Here is a 17794-nt window from a genome sequence, read left to right on the forward strand (position 1 = left end):
GAGTGAATGTTCTGTTCCTTACAGACCTTCATCCATCACCCATCCATTCTCTACCCAGGTGTCCATCAAACCATCCACCCACACATCCATCCATCCATTTACTCACCCATCTATTCACCTGCCCATCTATCCATACACCCACCTCTCCACCAACCCATCCACTCACCCATACACCTATTTACCTACACATCCATCCACCCACCTATCTTTCTATCCACCCACACACCCATTCACTCATCCACACACCCAGGCATCCACACACCCATCCACATACCCATTTATCCACCCACCCATCCACCTATCAATCCACACCCTTATCCATACATTCACACATCTGTCTATTCACCTGCCCACCCATCTTTTCGTCCACCCACCATCCATCCGAAGAAACAAACTAAGCTGAATCCCTTCTTTCATCAGTTCTGCACTCATTAGTGGGGTTACACAAAGAGATGGAAGCCTGGAAGCAGAAGCTGGAGGTAGGAGAGGAGTCTAGAAGGACTCTGAAGCACATCAGCTGTGAAATTGGGGAAGGTAAACAGAGTGAGCTGCCACAGCACAGGTGAAGATTAACAAACCGCAGGCTCATCATAGAGATGCCAGGACCTCCAGGCTTCCTAGACAAACCCGGAAATGGCTTCAGGAGCCAGTTTGACAGCTTTTGCTCCAGAACCGGGGCAGCAAGGCACCAGAGGCTGGCTGAGTCGGCTCTCCTCTGTGCATCTACAGGCCACGCTGTCGTCTGCCTCTGTGAGTGGACCGGGGTCCCTCTTCTGGGATGGCAGGGCAATCCTAAATGCACTTTGACCGGGTTTATGACAGGAGCCGGCTGAGGGTAACAGGTGGCAGCCAGCGGAGGGTGACAGAAGCTGAAGGTGACAGTTGAGGGTAATAGCTGGTGGTTGAGGGTGACAAGTGGCAGCTGAGGATGACTGATACCTGCTGAGGGTGACAAGTGACATCTCTGGGATATGGTTGTGAGTAGTACCAACCTAGATGGCAGGGGCATGGTCTTCTCTGTGCTCTCTGTTTCCAATGTGCCACTTCAGCCCAGCCATCTAGAATGTCGAGTTCGTAGACATCAGCTCTCCTCTTTGGCTTTTTGGTTTAATTTTACAGACAGCAGGCCCCATGCAGAGCCTCCCACAGGCACTGAGCCAGAATCAATTCAAAGTTAACATCACGTGGGGAGGGAGAGACTGTGACACTCTCTCTTTGTGACAAATGATTTGGATTTCCCAGTTACAGTGGCAAACTGAGGTTCCAATTAAAATGATTTTTTTTAATTAAAAAGGTACATCTGAGGTGTGTGGTAGACCAGGTGTGTGAGTCATACTCACAAGGAGCCACTGGGATGATGACGTGAGCAGGGCTTGTCCCAACACCAATGTTAGGTCCTATACATCGAGGTTAAGAGTCAGCCAGAGCTGATTCAAACTCTGGATGCAGCTGAGCCTGCATGGTTGTGAGCAAGTTATCAGAGCTGTTTTCCTCATCTCTGAGAATCAGAGGAGTCTATTGCTACCTCGGAGTTGTGCTTAAGCATCAGTGGCACACCTTTAAAACCCCTTGCCTGTAATGAACAACAAGTGTGGCTGTAGTTGCTGTAATTTGCATTGTAGGGAGGCAGAGGCAAGGGTCACACAAGTAGCTGGCAGTATATCTCAATCCAGGACCCGTTTTTCATGATTCCCGGTATAAGAACTTTAATGCTGTGTCACGCACTCCACTGCCTGGGAGTCGACAAGGCAGCTTCTCCTTTGCCCTCCTGAGCTGTTGCAGAATGTGCTGGTTGTGAAATCACACACAGTTCAGCTCACTGGGGACTCTGTACCTATTGCTTCAGGTCATGGACTCTGCCCAGCCCTCTGGGGCTGCGGTGGTTGAGACATGAGTGATGGAGTCAGACATCCCTTGGCCCCGGTGGATACGTGGATCCCTGTATCCACTTATCACTTAAGGAACTGGGAGTGGATGGGTCTCTGGGCCTCAGTTTATTCACCTGCAAAACAGTACCTGCTAGTTAGCACTGTCTCTTTAGGGCAGTGATGAGCACTCAGTAACATAATTTATAAACAAGTCATGGGGCAGTGCCTGGCTTATGAAACGGCAGGCGACACCTCTGTGGTAGGATGGAGTAGCAGGCAGGCTGACCCTGAGATGGACGGAGGCATGGGAGTAGCAGAGAGGACAAGGGCTATTTGAAAAGCTGTGGAGGGCTCACCCTGCCTGTCTAGATCACTGATGCTACCAGATGCTCCTTGTCCCAGAAGACGGTTCTAGAGGAGTCTACATTCACATAGAGTTTCCACGGTAATTTGAAAAATGGATTGGTAAGAGCAATTATAAAATGGTTTTGGGGACGGGAAGATGGCTGAGTCAGTAAGCCACTTGCCATTAAAGTGCTTGTCATACAACCATGAGGACCTGGGTTTGATTCCCCCGGATGGGCACTAGCCATGGTGGCGTGTATGTGAAATCCTAGTCCTGGGAAGGTGGAGACAGATGGATCCTGGGGCTCACTGACTAGCCTGCCAAGCCATATCAATAAGTCCAGGCAGTGAGAGACCTTGTCTCAAAATAATAATAATAATAATAATAATAATAATAATAATAATAATAATAAAGGCTGGGACTGGAGATAGCTCAGCAGTTAAGAGCACTTACTGCTCTTTAGAGGACCTGGGTTCAGTTCCCAGAACCTATATCTGGTGATTCACAACCCCCTGTAACCCCAGATGCAGGAGATCCATGGGCACCTGGACATATATGGCAGAAACTTACACAGGCATGCACAATCACACACATTTAAAAAAAATAATAATAATAAAGTAAAAAATAAAGAAGAAGAGGGGGAGGGGGAGGGGGAGGGATGGCTCTTGAGAAACAGCAGCTAAGGGTAAGCTCTGACCTCCACACGCAGGCACGCATATAAGAAAAAACAAAACTCCATTTCATTCCTTTTTGTGAGCGCTGTGAAGAATTGCAAGCGCCTTTTGTGTAGCAGCTATCTAGGTGAGGGGAGTGTGAGTGGGAGGTAAAAAGACCTGACCCACATCCAGTGGTGACTGTGACCGCCCACCAGCCCCCGTTCCATGCAGTGCCATCTAGCCCGCCCTGTAGACTCTGCTTCACCGCTCTTTCACGTCAGGGATTCTCTCTGTCACTGACAGCTACATGTTCGTCTGTGTTGCATTATATTAAACACAAATACTTCCTTTCCACACCCTTCGTGGAACACAAACAGCACCAGCTCGTAAGCCCTATCACCTCAACATGTTTCTCAGGACCCAGGACCATAAGGACATTGACCTCTGATAAACACCTTTTCAAAAACCGAAGACACCTAATTATAAGGTCACACCCCTGAAGGTGTTTTAATTTTCCTTATGATGAATTGGGGGGGGAACCTTTTTTTTGAGGCACAATCTCTCTAGCCCAGGGTTTTTTCGAGACAGTCTCTATAGCCAGGGATGAACCTGAAGGGGTGATCTTCCTGCCTCTGGCTATCCAGTGCTGGGACAACAGGTGGGTGTTTTATCTATATGAAAACAGGTTTTTTTGTTTGTTTTTAACAGGCCGGCTTTGAACTCTAGCCTGAATCTCCTATCTCTACCTCCAGAGAGCTGGGATTACAGGCTTGCACTGCTATGTCCTATTTATACAGTGCTGAGAGAAGGAACCTGGGGCTCCCTACAGGCTAAGTAAGCCCCTACCTGCCAAGCCACATCCCCAGCCCAGCTGCTGTTAGCCAGACTCTTTAGACAACTTAGCTCCGTGGTTGAGTATTTGCCTGGCATACACGGCCCTGGGTCCCCTCCCCAGCACCTACAAAAATAAAAGGTCACATCTAGCACGAGGGCATCTTTTAGATGCTGTTGGCCAAATGCTAATTGTGTCCGCATTGAGCTGTGATGCCAGGGGGTGAGTGGCATCATGGCTTTGAACCATGGGGCTAGAGGAACAGTGTGCATAATCTTAGGTTTTTATTACTGAGCCTTAGATTTAATTAGGTCTTCATAAATCTAAAACACTCCCGGTCATATTTCATTACTTTCTGCCTCTAACTCCCCTGTGAGATGTCAACGGTTACCCTCACTTTACCTTAGCATTATCAAGAGGTCCAGCGGATTTTAAACTTCTTTCTTTCTCCTGTTGGTAATTAAGATTCCTTTTTCCCCCCCTTAATCATGTGCTTAACTTTAACCTGTTTCTGAGAAAATGACAGCTCGGGTCAGATGCTGCCTCCCCCATCCCAACATAAAAAGCAATTACTGAGCAAAAGCTACGTTTTGGGAGAGCCTCCAAGCAGTTGCAGTCATCCAGTGTGACCCCAGGAGGAGTCAGATGGAAGCTAAGTAATGAAACACAAGTTCCGAGTATCTGGAAATGGGGACATGGATGGAGAGATACTGTATATTCCTTCTCCTCCTGCCTTAGCCCTCCAGAGGATTTCCTGGGGGTTCGATGGACTGTTTTTGCTGAGATCTCCCCCACACACACACACACACACCCTGCCTCTCTGTGTGTAATGTGAGGCACATGTGTGTGTGTGGCATATGTACACTTGTTTTTGGTGTATGTGCATATGTGGGTATGGGTGTGTGCTTACTCCTGTGCACATGGAAACCTAGTATCTACTACTTTCCACCCTCCTCTCTTTTTAGACAGAGCCTCTTACTGAGTGTGGGGCTCCCTTTTCCAGTTAGACTGGCTGGCTGCTGAGCACCCAGGATCAGCCCATCTCTTGCCTTCCATTACTGGGCTTCCAGACACACTCAGCCATGCCTGGCTCTTGTGTGGGTGTTAGGGATCCGAAGCTCCCCACACTTCCGTAGTAAAGCTGGTATTCTCAACCTTTTTTGAAAAAATGGGCTTATTGCTGTTATGGGTGGTGTTACTCCCTAGGGCATCCTTTGTGGCTCCCGACCTCAGAAGACTTTCTGGACCTGGAGGCCAAACTTTGTTTCCGTAGTTGTTTGCCTTGCTAAATTATGAATTTTTTAAACTTTTCTCTATTGGCCCTCCCATAGGTCATTTGGGCAGGTTCTTGCTTCAGATCTCTCTGGAACTAGCTGAAAGATAATAAGGAGTAGTATCAATAGGCTTGGCAAGTTTCTGTGGCACTCATGACTGGACATTCCTGACCCCTGGGATGTATGGTTATAAAAGCAAAGAACAATTCCAAATATTTCTGTCACAAGTTTTTTATTGGACTCTTAGAGGCCTTATCCATGCTTGGAGTCCCTTGCAGTGGTATTCTTTGGGGATATTTAAAATAGTTTGAACTCTGTTATCTGTCATCTTGTTAGTCATTTTGTATGTGTGTGTGTGTGTGTGTGTGTGTGTGTGTGAGAGAGAGAGAGAGAGAGAGAGAGAGAGAGAGAGAGAGAGAGAGAGAGAGAGAGAGAGAGAGAGAGATCTGCTTGCCTGCCTGCCTGTCTGTCAGAGGATAACCATGGATGTCATTCTTCAGGTACCATTCATATTGATATTTTAAGGCAGGATCTCTCACCAGGCTCTAGAGCTCTTCAGTCCGGCTAGGCTGGCTGACTAGAGAGCCCCACAGATCTGCCTCACTCCACCTCCCAGCCTGGGCATTGCAAGTGCATGCCATGATGCCCAGCTACGTTTTCACATGGGGTCTGTGTGTAAACTCAGACTCTTGTGCTCAAAAGGCAAGCACTTTACCAGCTGAGCATCTCAACAGCCCCCATAGTCACAGGTCTTCTTGCAAGGGTGATTTCTGCTTCCAGCTTCTCCTAGATGCTACCTGCTGTGGCCTCCATGTCTTTCCACCCCCTCTCCTTGGTCCCAGCTGAGTATGCTGGCCCTTAGCCCTCACCAACATCCCTCCCATGTAGCCCCTCATCACTTCTTACCTGGATCCTGTTCAAACCTCTCCCTTCCCCAGTGGAAGCCCACTCTTCATCAGAAAACATGGCTGCTCTGGCAGTTCCTTCCATAAACCAAAAGTTTCCTGTTATCTATGGTATGGAGTTCAGAGTTCCCAGAAGGGGCCTCAAGGCTTTCTCTAGGCCAGTTCCAACTATCCTCCTTCTTTCACAAGCATATCTGCCTTGGGTTACATCCCATGACTGTGGACCCGCACAGCACTCATCCAGCCTAGCCTTCCACATAGACTTCCATTTAGATGTGATGTGCCCCAAGCCTGTGACAGCCCTCCACTTTCCATCAATCTTCCTGAGTCCTCCTGTGGTCCAAACTCAGCTCTGAGCTCCCTCTTCCAGGAAGTGTCCCTTGATCAGTCAGAATCAGCCATCATCTTCCATGTCCCTGCATGGAATCTGCATGTCACTCAGAAAAGTGATTTTTGTCTCACCTTTGGTCTTGTGTTATGACTTGTATCTTCAGTGTCTCATCTGATCTAAGTTCCACCCTCCCCCTGGCACCACGGTGGGAATGTGGTGGCACCTTTGGGAGGTGGGACCCAGAGGGAGGACTTTAGGTCATTGAGGGTGTAACCTTTAAGGAAGTGCACAGCCTCGGCCTCTCTTGCTTTGCCCCTGCACTCCCCAGCATGATGCGCTGCCCCATCATAGGCTCCAAAACCACAGAGCCAACTGGCCACACTCCTGCAGCAGCTGTGAGCCAGAGCACAGCTCTTCTCTTAAGAAGTCTCAGGTACTTATCTTGTTCTTTCGACGCTGGCAGAAGTCTCTGTTCCCACAGTAAGTGCCTTGGTGCCAGAGTCCTATGTTACTGGGCCTGGCATCTGTCCCATTCTGTAACTCAGCATTTTTTTTAGGAAGTTAAAATGGTAGCATTAAACAGCATGGACCACAATGACTACTCAACCCCTCGGGGCCCTGCTCCTTTGTGTCTGTCACAGTTTTACTAAACTGGCTATGTTTTGTGTTGTTAAGAATCATCCAGAAGTTTAGCAAATATTTATTGGGAATCTGTCCATTTCTGAGTTCAGTGAAGGAGCACCCAGGTGGAAAAGGAAGGACCCCTTTCTGGTGAAAGTCTCATCCTAGGGAAGGAGTGGGATGATTTAAAGGCACACGGTTAGCCATGAGGAAGGCAGAGCAGCTGTAGGGTAAGGAGAGCTGAGATGGGGGAGCAGAAACCTCTCTGAGGAAGACCTTACTGCTGAGGAAGTGACACCTGGCCAGGACCTGCAGGCGCCATCCATGTGTCACACTGTGCTGTGGACGGTGCACCAGGGAGCCTGGCATGTTGCTGGGAAGAAGAGAAGATCCACGGGGCTGAAACACAGAGAGTCGATGGCAGGAGAGCGGGCGTTGGAGACAGGTCATGGAGGTGAAGGTCGGAAGTCTGCAAACATCAGTCAATAGTCCCCAGCATGAGGGGTAAAGTCATGGAAGGGTGTTACACAACAGAATTAAGGACATTTGCTGTCATGGCCACTCCAGTTCCAAGTGTGAGCATTCTGTTTTCAGAAAACAAGGTGGGGATGTGACTCAGTGGTAGAGCATGTGCCTTGCACGCGTGAGAGCTGTGTTCTAACCCAAGCACTGTGAACCACAGTGAAAATGGCTCAGTGGTTAAGACCACTTTCTGCTCTTCCAGAGGACCACCCAGATTAGAAACCCAGCACCCACATGGCTGCTTACAGCTGTCTTAATTCCGGTCCAAGGGCATCTGACACCTTCTTCTAACCCCCACAGGTACTTCATGCACACGGCACACATGAATACATACAGGTAAAACTCTCATATACATAAAATAAAAATAAACAAATACATATATGTGTGTGTGTGCACACACATATACATATACTGTTATAAGGTCAGCATTTGGTATATTAAAGAGGTGCTCATTCATGCCTTGGTCTTCACAAATTTCCTTGTAACATAATGGTGGCACTTGCTTCGTGGAACCCGGCTGCCATCCTCATACCTCTGAGACTGTTGGTGATCCTTATCTACAGTTGTGACTCTTTGTAAGTGATCTGGTTAGCCTCACTGGCTAGAGACACAGTGCACAGATTTCTAGAACATGTTGACCTCTGTAAACCTGTGTCTTGAGAGCTCTAATCATGGCTGTAGAGGACGTATTGACACACGTCAGAGCTTGGGAGGAAGAGAACAAGAAATGGCATCTATGGGGTGACCACACCATGTGGTGTGTTTGGGGGATTCTGTCTACATTATTCCTTCTTGTCTTTGTAAGCTTGTGAGCATGTCCTCAGCTCCACTGTTTGGATGAAATCACAGGCTCAGAGCAATCTACTGATTTAAAGCCACAGAACTAAAGAAAACCCAGACGCCCTTCTCTTTCCTCAAAGGCCATGTTTCAGGGGTTAAGAGTATGGGTTCATGGTATCCACTCTCCATTGGGTATACATGGGAGAGTTATTTACTCTTGTCTGGAAAACAGGGTGATAACGGTGCTTTGTTTGTTTGTTTGTTTGTTTGGTAGCTCGTGTGGTTGCTCATAATGTGCCCAGTGGGCTGTGTGACACCAGTGGTAAGTGCCACAGTGTATCTCTCTTTGTCCTCACTCTCTCTGCTATATGCGGCTGCTTTTCTAGAAGCATGGAGACATCCGGAAATAGAACAGCACACAGCTTACAGGAAAGGGAGATTTAGAGAAAGCAGAGTGTCTCAGCCAAGCTCACAAATCCATCTCAAGGCTAAGGCACCCGCCCTGTGTCCCTGGCTGCTCCCTACAACCTTGTGTTATTAGTATTATTATTTTGGCCTGTGCACTCACACTGATGTCACATAGCTCTTTGCACATGTGTCCTTCATCCTGTGTCACCCCAGCCCATACTGTTCCACTAGCATCTGGATCATGCTCTTCCTTGTTCCAAACCATCTGTGTATGCAGTGGTCAAAGTCACAGGCACCTGGCTGGGAAGGGGCAGTGGTTGAACTCTTTGTTACTTGCAGACTACCTGCCTAACCATACCCAAATATCTCCATTGAGAGAAAGAGGGGGAGGAAGGGAAAGAGACCTGGGGAGGATGAATGTGGTGTGTTCCCACGCCTGGGAGATGAATGTGTGTGTTCCCACTCCTGGGAGATGAATGTGTGTGTTCCCACACCTGGGAGATGAATGTGTGTGTTCCCACGCCTTGGGAGACATGTGTGCCCCTGGGTCCATTTCTCTCCTATGTGGAATAAGATTTCTAGCCCATTTTTGTTATGTTCTTGAGATAAAGTAGTACTGGGCCGTGAGACGAATCTGCACGAGAGTAAACAGATGAGAGGGAGACAGAAGCAAGACACCCACCCCAGCCCTGTCAAATGCACCAAGTGCTCTCCCTTGAAGCACTTGAAGGCTGTCTAGGGTAGAGGGCATGATTAGCTACAGAAAGGAATTTTTCTCTCTGCTTTTAAGGATGGAGTTAATAAAACAATATCAAGCAAAGTGCACTGCAGACACCAGAAGCTTCTGCAGAGTTCTATCTTGGCTTTTCTGGTGCCAGGAGGAAACCCTTTCCTCAGCCAGTTTTAAATGAATTCTTTCCAAAGGCCCGATCAGTTCCAAAAATCAGCAGTAATGCCTTATACTGAGAAGGTGCTTTGTGGCTTTGAAAGAACCCCCACACTCTATTTCTTTAACCTTAACATTGACTTTGTCAGGTAGGCAAGGAAGATGTGTCTATGATTACATTTCATAGGCAGGAATTGGAGGCCAAGAAGTGAAGGGTTGTAGCTAAAGTAGCAGGGGTGTGACTGGAGTCGCATGTCTCAAAGTGTCTCTGTTGTTTGGTTTGGGGTTCTCGGTGCTGGCCATGGAACCAGAGATTCACACATGCTGGGTACGTGTGCTACCACTGAGTAGCAGGCCAGCCACCTTTTTCTTCTCATTAGCTCAGAACGAAGGTGAAACATATTCATATGGGGTCATAATGTTGTGGCCTCCTCTTGCAGGTCCAGTTGTCCCTTTGCTGTCTCAGATGGACTCCACAAGATTCCCAGAGGAAACTGTCCTCATAACGGGAGGAGGCGGATATTTTGGCTTCCGGTCAGTTCATCTACAAAATATCCTCATGGAATTATTTTACTGGATGGTTTTCAATTTTCACGGACTTTGACATGTTTGTATAGTGCTAAAATAAAAGCAAACTCTGGTGTTCACTGCTCAGACTTGAAAATTGAAAAAGCACAGATTTATTCCACTTCAAGAAAAAAAATTATTTTCAAAACCTGTAAATTGGGGCCTGATGATTATTCATTTCACCAAAGATAATTTTTTAAAGCTGTATTCATTTCTTTTCTCATCACTGTGACCAAACACCTAACAAGAAGCAGTTTAAGGGGGGAACATTTAGCTGAACTCGTGGTTTAAAGAGACACACACCCTCTCGAGGGGAGGACATGACAGAGGAGTGGGAGGCAGCTGCACGGGTGTCCCTGAAATCCGAAAGCAGAAAACCAACAGGAAGCTGGGTCTGCCCATCATACACAAGGCCCGCCTCTGGTGGCCCACTTCCTCCAGCAAGGCTCCAACTCTTAAGGTTCTATAAACTTCCAAAACAGCACCACTAGCTAGGGACCCAGTGCTCAGTGACCTGAGCCTCTGGGCAATGTTTCACATTTACACCACAGTAAGCATTCTGTCACAGAGACGTCACTGTCATTTACTTTGTTGAGAGGATTCCTGTTGGGTTTTTTGTTTTTGTTTGTTTGTTTGTTTGTTTGTTTTCAAAGTTTAAAGAAGACCTGCAGCAATGAATACATAAGGTAAGTAAGTGACTCAGGATGAGTTAACAAGACTTGGGGAAGTCCTACCTTATGGCAAGTTACTTCATATACTTTCCCTGGACACAGCTGGAGGGTGGCCTGATCTAACGCTGATCTTTCTCACCTCAGCCTCGGCTGTGCTCTGAACCAGAAAGGAGTCCATGTGATTCTGTTTGACATCAGCCAACCTGCCCAGAACCTTCCAGAGGGAATCACGTTCATCCGTGGAGACATCCGCTGCCTCTCTGACGTGCAGACAGCCTTCCAGGACACTGACATTGCGTGTGTGTTTCACATCGCCTCTTATGGTATGTCTGGGAGGGAGCAACTGAACAAAACCCTGATTGAAGAGGTCAACGTGGGCGGCACAAACAATGTCCTCCAGACCTGCCTGGAGAGAGGCGTGCCCAGGTTAGTCTACACAAGCACATTCAATGTCATCTTTGGAGGTCAAGTCATCAGAAATGGGGACGAGTCTCTGCCTTACCTGCCTCTTCACCTGCACCCGGATCACTACTCCCGGACCAAATCCATTGCAGAGAAGAAGGTGCTAGAAGCCAATGGTTTGGCCTTCAAGCAAGGCCATGGCGTCCTTAGAACCTGCGCACTAAGGCCCGCTGGCATCTATGGGGCCGGAGAACAAAGGCACCTTCCTAGGATAGTGAGTTACATTGAGAGGGGTCTGTTCAGATTCGTGTACGGGGATCCCAACAGCCTGGTTGAGTTTGTCCATGTGGATAACCTGGCGAAGGCTCACATTCTGGCCTCTGAGGCTCTAAAAGCTGATAAGGGCCATGTGGCCTCTGGGCAGCCCTACTTCATCTCAGATGGCAGACCTATGAATAACTTTGAATTCTTCCGGCCCCTGGTTGAGGGCCTGGGCTACACGTTCCCATCCTTCCGCCTGCCACTCACCCTTGTCTACTGCTTTGCTTTCCTGGTGGAGATGACCCACTTCATTCTGGGGAGGCTCTACAACTTCCAGCCTTTTCTCACCCGCACGGAGGTTTATAAGACTGGCGTCACACATTATTTCAGCTTAGAGAAAGCCAGGAAAGAGCTAGGCTATGAGCCTCAGGCATTTGACCTGCAGGAGGTAGTGGAGTGGTTTAAAGCCCACGGTCATGGCAGAAGGTCTGGAGGTGAAGACTCGGGGTTTATTCTGTGGGATGGAATTCTGGTCCTCCTCTTGGCGCTCTCTCTTCTTACCTGGTTTCCTTCTTCCACAGTTCTGTCTGTGTGAAGAGAAAACAACACATAGGAGCTGAGCCTACTCCCTGGGGTGGTTTTCAAGAATGCAGGTTTTTAAAGATGTTTCGCTTTATTTGGTACCCACTCCCGGGTCTTCAAATCACTACTTAACAATGAGTCATTAAACCCCATGGCCAGGGATGGGCTACCTCCTTATAAGTTGTTGGTCAGGGATGCTCCTGAGGCTTCCAAAACAATGTTGGCTGTTGCCGATGCTCTTAGTTGCCCACCAGAACTACCTAGTAAGACTCTGTTACAGAAGGCACCATACACTTTAACTGCAGCACATAGAAAAAAAAAAATCAAGCTGGAACTGAACTGGATGCATCCTCTCTGCTTGCTAGATTCCATCGTGCCAGAAGGTTCTCTGCAGGCTGCTGGAGGAGAACAGTCTTACTCAGCTGTAGACCTTGCATCTGGCACCACCAATGCCAGGCAAGGAGTAACCTCTAGTGTAACAGTGGTGCATCTGTTAGGGTAATAACCAACTACTTCTTAATTGGATTGGAGACCTGCTCCACGGGAGCGCGTTTGCTCCTGGTACTGTAAACCTGGCCAGCAGCTCATGGTTAGAGAGGTCATAGCCAAGTGAGGCCTTCGACTGTTACTTTGCTAGACAGAGAAGCTATGCCCATAAAGCCGTTTTCTGTTTATTTATGTGTATACCCATAGATTAGTGCTGCTCTCCACTATGATCAGAGAAGCATCTCTCTGTAGCGGTCAGCAGTTACCTTCAGAGACTCGTAACTGGTCCAAGTGCTGAGAATAAGTAAGTGTTGGGTGTTCATCCATAGACAGGACATCTGTATCACCCCCTCCAAGACTCATGGGACTCTAGCAAAAGCGGTGGAAAGAATGTAAAAGCTGGAGGAAGGAGAGGAGTGTTGGGGAGTCTGTCTTCTGAGAGTGACATGGCCGCTGTCCTCATGAACGGACAGTAGCTATGATTGCCTTATCTAGACCACACAAGATGGGGCCTGGCACCATTCTGCCATGGGAGGGAGAAGAGCTCATGATACTGCTGCTCCCTGAGTTGCTGAGGGAGATTGGTGGTTTCCAGGGAGGGAGAGACACTTCCTCTAGTGACATAGTCACGGCTAAGTGGCCCCAGGCTCCTGTAAGAATCTTAATGAAACTCTTTGAGAGAGAGAGAGAGAGAGAGAGAGAGAGAGAGAGAGAGAGAGAGAGAGAGAGAGAGATGGTATTTAGAAAGGAATCTAGTAGGGAAGAGATCCGTGGGAGTGGGACCAAAGAGGGTATGAGGGTGAATATGATCAAACTACACTTTATACATGTGTGAGAATGTCATCATGAAACTCTCATATATAATGTAATAATATAATAAAAAAAGGAAAAAGGTGTATTCTCAGATTAAATATTCATTACTTTTTTCTGTCCCAACTGACCCTGTTGGGAGACAAGAAGACACAAAGGTAAGTTTCAAGTTTGGTCTCTGTGTCCTTGAACCCTAGCTGCATACAGCAGGAAGTCACTCCAGAGCTAGGGAAGGGCAGTAGTTGGATTAGAAATTCTAACTTGGATATCTCAACAATGAACCCATGTTCACCTCATATACTGCATGTACATAATACAGGGAAAGTCAGACTGATATGGAATGCCCAAACTGAGACTTGGGTCGTATTCCTAGCAGACCAACCTTGGAGGCAGTGGCTACTCCAGGGAGGAGCTAGCTGTTCGTAGCATAGGTTCTAGGATCCTCTAAAATCCCTGCCCTTTGTGGTACAGGGCATCGCACCTGTGTGACCACGGGTCATATTTGTGTTGAAGCAGAAAGGTTGACAGCCTACTGCAGAGGACCCTTCTAAAGATTAAATTAGACATTGACAGCACATGCATGCCACCACTGTTACCAGGACTGTCATTGTATGGTCCTTCTGAGGGGTCTTTTCCTGGGAGTATTCTCTTTAGAGGGCCTATCGTTGCTGAACTTTCTGGAATGTCTTGAGTGTTCCCTGGAGCCTGCAGCAGCGTGTGCTCAGTGTCTAAAACATTCCAGCATGTGGGAATAGACTGAAGTCTAGGGCAAAGCTCAGCTCTGATGGTTAAGGGCAGTGCTCAAGCTCTCCATGCTTTTAAATTTGAAATCACACTATTACCCCACCGTGGTGCTGCTTAATGGGGAGGGCGTGGGCTCTGAAGGCAGCTTCCAATGAGGAACAGTGGCAGCATTGTCTGGCCACCCCATGAACTGCTGTGGAAGATGTTTATATTGCACAGTTGCCCGGGGAACCAGAGTGGGAAGAAAAAAGTCTTTACTGTGCAGTAAAGTAAAGGCAGTAGCAAAGTAGGATGCTGCAATGGATGGTATACAGAGTTATTCTGGGAGGATTTGAGATGCTAATAGCTGCCAGGGCCCCCTTGAATGGAGTCTGGATACTTTGGGGAATGCCCTGAACTTGATGCCATGAGACCCACATCATCCATGTGTCTTTGTCCTTAGCAAGCACCAGAAGCCTCTGGAGAACTTGGTTGTCTATGTCTGAGAAACGGGACTGACCACCCTGGCCATTTCTTCGAAGTAGTCTGTCTCCCAGTGTTTGTTGAGATCATAAAGGAAGAAGTGTTGGGAGTGCCTTTATCATAGGAATTTCCCCATAAGTAGGAGGAGGGTGTCATTGCTCTTAGGACGGTGTTTTGTAGCCTGTCTCTGGGCTCTCTGGGGAAAGTGGCTCTGCTGTCTGCAGACTTTCAGACTAGGAGAGCCACAGGATGTCCCTGAAGAGGTTCACTTACACACAAGGTAAGCACCACTGTCACTGAGAGCTACCATGGGCCCTTCAGAATGTGTTCTAAAGGGCATCATGTCTGGAACTTCCAGAATGGCTCATCACATGATGCTGCAGGCAGGTCTCCCTTCATGTCACAGATGCATCTCTATATGATTGCTGAACATTGTCATGGTATAGCTCCTGGTATCCCCTAAAACAGGTAATTTAGGAGGGTAAGGTGGGTTTCAAGTGTCACATACTGTCACCCCACAGTACTGTTAGCAGAGGTCAGTCCTATTCCACATGAGAGGGAAGGGGATTGGAGGCCTTGGGGACCATCATGGTGCCTGGGCTCTGGTCACACCCTATCACTGACGTTCTGGGAGTGGTATTACACCTGTTTGCCTCTGTGCCCTCTCCCTGACAAAGGGGGCCTCTTTTGATAACGTCTGTGGAACTGAACACTCACTCGACATTTCCTTCCTGAATTGGTTCTCTCCTAGCTTCATGTTTGAGTTGTGTTATACAGATCATGTAGATTTGGCCAATTACAGTCTAGCTCTCTTATTCTGTAAGAAAAGGACAAAACATCTTCTTCCCCATAACACAAACACCCCATAAGGGCAGGAGCCAGGCTGTTCTGGGTACCAGCACAGAGCCTTTCTATCATGTGTGCAGTAAACACTGCTGACCGGGTGAGTGCCCTGGCAGCTAGCTGGTCTCTCCCCTGAGATCCCCACCAACATCCTAACGACTCTCACCTTAAACCTGAGACTCTCAACTCTACCCAGTAAAAACACTCAAGGTCAAGTTAAAAGCGCAGGCTCTGGGGAGTCACACCACATGGCAGATGATGGAGCTCTGGAATTGGTCCTTTCATTGTGGGAACCCGAAAAATGAGGATGAGGAGATGATTAGGAAAAGTGATGGCAGAAGACTTTGTGTATATTTTACAGTTGTGAGGCGGAAGGTCTGTTGGTTAGGAAGCCACCTCCAGAGGGGTGTATGTGTGTGTGTGTGTGTGTGTGTGTGTAAGACAGAGGACACCTTTGAGTGTCCTTCCTTGGATGCCATCTGCATTTTGATTGAAGGACAAGGTCTCTCAGTGACTAGAACTCTTACAAGTAGGCTACACTGGCTGCCCATTGGGTTTCTTCCTATCCCAGAGCTTAGACATGCATACCACCATGCCTGGCTTCTTACAGAGGTGCTAGGAATCAAAGTCAGGGCTCACACCTTCAAGGCAAGCTTACAACTGAGCCATCTCCCCATTCCCACCAGGTGATGTTTTCATCTTCCACCAAGGAGGGACAAATGCTTTCAGCCGGCAAGTACATGTGCCCTTACAAGATGCTAAGTGAGGTGCTCCTGAGTCCTGTGTGGAACCTCCATTGGCTCAGTGGGTGCTCAGTACCCCTGGGCTGAGTATGTGAAGGGTCAGAAGGGATTCACAAAAGGACCTAGAGTCCCTGTGACCTCCTACCACCTCCTTTTTGCAGAGACAGATGGTTTTGTGGCCTGTTCTCTCTCTGGCCGTCCTGGAGAGCCCTCCCTTCAGCCAAAAGGCTTCTGCAAGCACATCTGTTTGAGTCTCTGTTGGAGCAGCTGAGAGATGCCCAGGAACAGTGGCCAACACAAACCAACCCCATGTCGTTGTTTGCTTGTTTGTTGTTTGTTTGTTTGTTTGTTTGGGCTTTTGTTTCATTTGAGCACTTTTTGCTTTGTTTTTTATTTTGATTTTTGTATTTTGACTTTGGACTTTTGTTTTTGGTTCTGAGACAGAAAGAGAACATGAAGTTGGTGGGTCAGGAGGTGGGGAAGATCAGGGAAGAGTTAGGGAGAAGAAAAATATGATTAAAATATATTCTATGAAAAAAAATGGAAACTAAAGAGATGGCTCGGTGGTTGGGGTCCTGGCTGCTCTTCCAGAGGACCTGGGTTCAGTTCCCAGCACCCACATGGCAGCTCACAGCTGTCTATAGCTCCAGTTCCAGGGGACCTGACACCCTCACACAGATGTGCATGCAGGCCAGACACCAATGCACATGCAGTAAAAATGAAAGAATTATTTTTAAAAAAAATTAAGGCGAAAGGTTTATACAATCTGAAGAGAAATATATACAATATATACAAAAATTAAGGCGAAAGGTTTATACAATCTGGCTAGAAAGGTAAGTGTTTGCCAGGTGGGTGGTGGCTCAGGCCTTTAATTCCAGCACTCAAGAGGCAGAGGCAGGCAGATCTCCGTGAGTTGGAGGCCAGCCTAATCTACAGAGCAAGCTCCAGGACAACCAGGGTTACACAGAGAACCCCTGTCTTGAAAAAGAAAGAAAGGAAGAAAGAACAGAAGGAGGGAATGGAGGAACAAAGGAAGGAAGAAAAAGAAAACTTCAATAAAGGTAATTACAGAAATTGAAAAACTGGGCTCAGCCGGTTCACAGCATCTCCAAGCTTTGCAGATCTGTCGATGTCCTCCTCCTGTGTTTTAGAAACCCTGGATGGGTTTAGAAAACCCTGGGCATGGGGAGACAACTACCACCTCTGGTTCGGACAAGGACAGCAGCAGGTGTTTCTTCAGGAGTGGGTTTTTAAGGAGAGAAGGGGGAGTCTGTGCTAGGATGAGTTGGTAGGTCCTGATGGGACCTGTTAGCCAGTATAGCCAAAATATGAATTTTGATTGCTGGATCTTGGTGTTTTGATAGCTGGACCTTGGAGTTTTAGTCAGGCCTAAGGAAGTAGCCAAATAAGGGAATAGACCTCAGGAGCCAGCTTTAGGAATATAATCTATCACTTAGTAAGGGAGAGGGAAGGGAAGTGGAGCCATGTTCACAGTGCTTTGCCTGAAAGAGAGCCCTTCACTGGACACCAGGAAATATGCTGGTCATTAAAACACATAACACAAATCTAACTTATTACAAAATTACAACAGCAAAGGCAGCTGGTGAGAGATTTATCTGTAGAAATTTACAATGTTTATTATTCAGAGAGCTGGGTGGAGCACGCAAGTAATTAAAAATTTCATTTCTAACATCTAGAATTTTAATCTTGGCAAGTATTCTCAACATCTTTCTCTCCTTCCTTCCAACGGAGCCTCACAGAAAAAAAGCTTCTATTATACATACGCGTGTGTTG

The 17794-nt window shown here is 47.5% G+C and overlaps 1 protein-coding gene across 1 annotated transcript; it reads left to right on the forward strand.

Moving 5' to 3' along the window:
- Nucleotides 1–619: 619 nt before the first annotated feature.
- Sdr42e1 (short chain dehydrogenase/reductase family 42E, member 1) lies at nt 620–13271 on the forward strand. The gene is made up of 3 exons (XM_052728914.1): nt 620–750; nt 9870–9963; nt 10812–13271. The coding sequence occupies exons 2-3, from the start codon at nt 9896–9898 to the stop codon at nt 11923–11925; spliced, it is 1182 nt and encodes a 393-aa protein (XP_052584874.1). The 5' UTR covers nt 620–750; nt 9870–9895; the 3' UTR covers nt 11926–13271.
- Nucleotides 13272–17794: the final 4523 nt, after the last annotated feature.

This window comes from Peromyscus californicus, unplaced genomic scaffold (assembly GCF_007827085.1).
Source record: "Peromyscus californicus insignis strain IS unplaced genomic scaffold, ASM782708v3 Scaffold_8__1_contigs__length_139910024, whole genome shotgun sequence".
In the NCBI taxonomy this organism is placed as follows: Eukaryota; Metazoa; Chordata; class Mammalia; order Rodentia; family Cricetidae; genus Peromyscus; species Peromyscus californicus.

Bases quoted from the DNA above. Each gene is read 5' to 3' on its own strand.
- Sdr42e1 (XM_052728914.1), top strand. From the start codon at position 9,896: ATGGACTCCACAAGATTCCCAGAGGAAACTGTCCTCATAACGGGAGGA. The intron at 9,964-10,811 runs GTCAGTTCATCT...TTCTCACCTCAG, and splicing joins GGCGGATATTTTGGCTTCCG to CCTCGGCTGTGCTCTGAACC.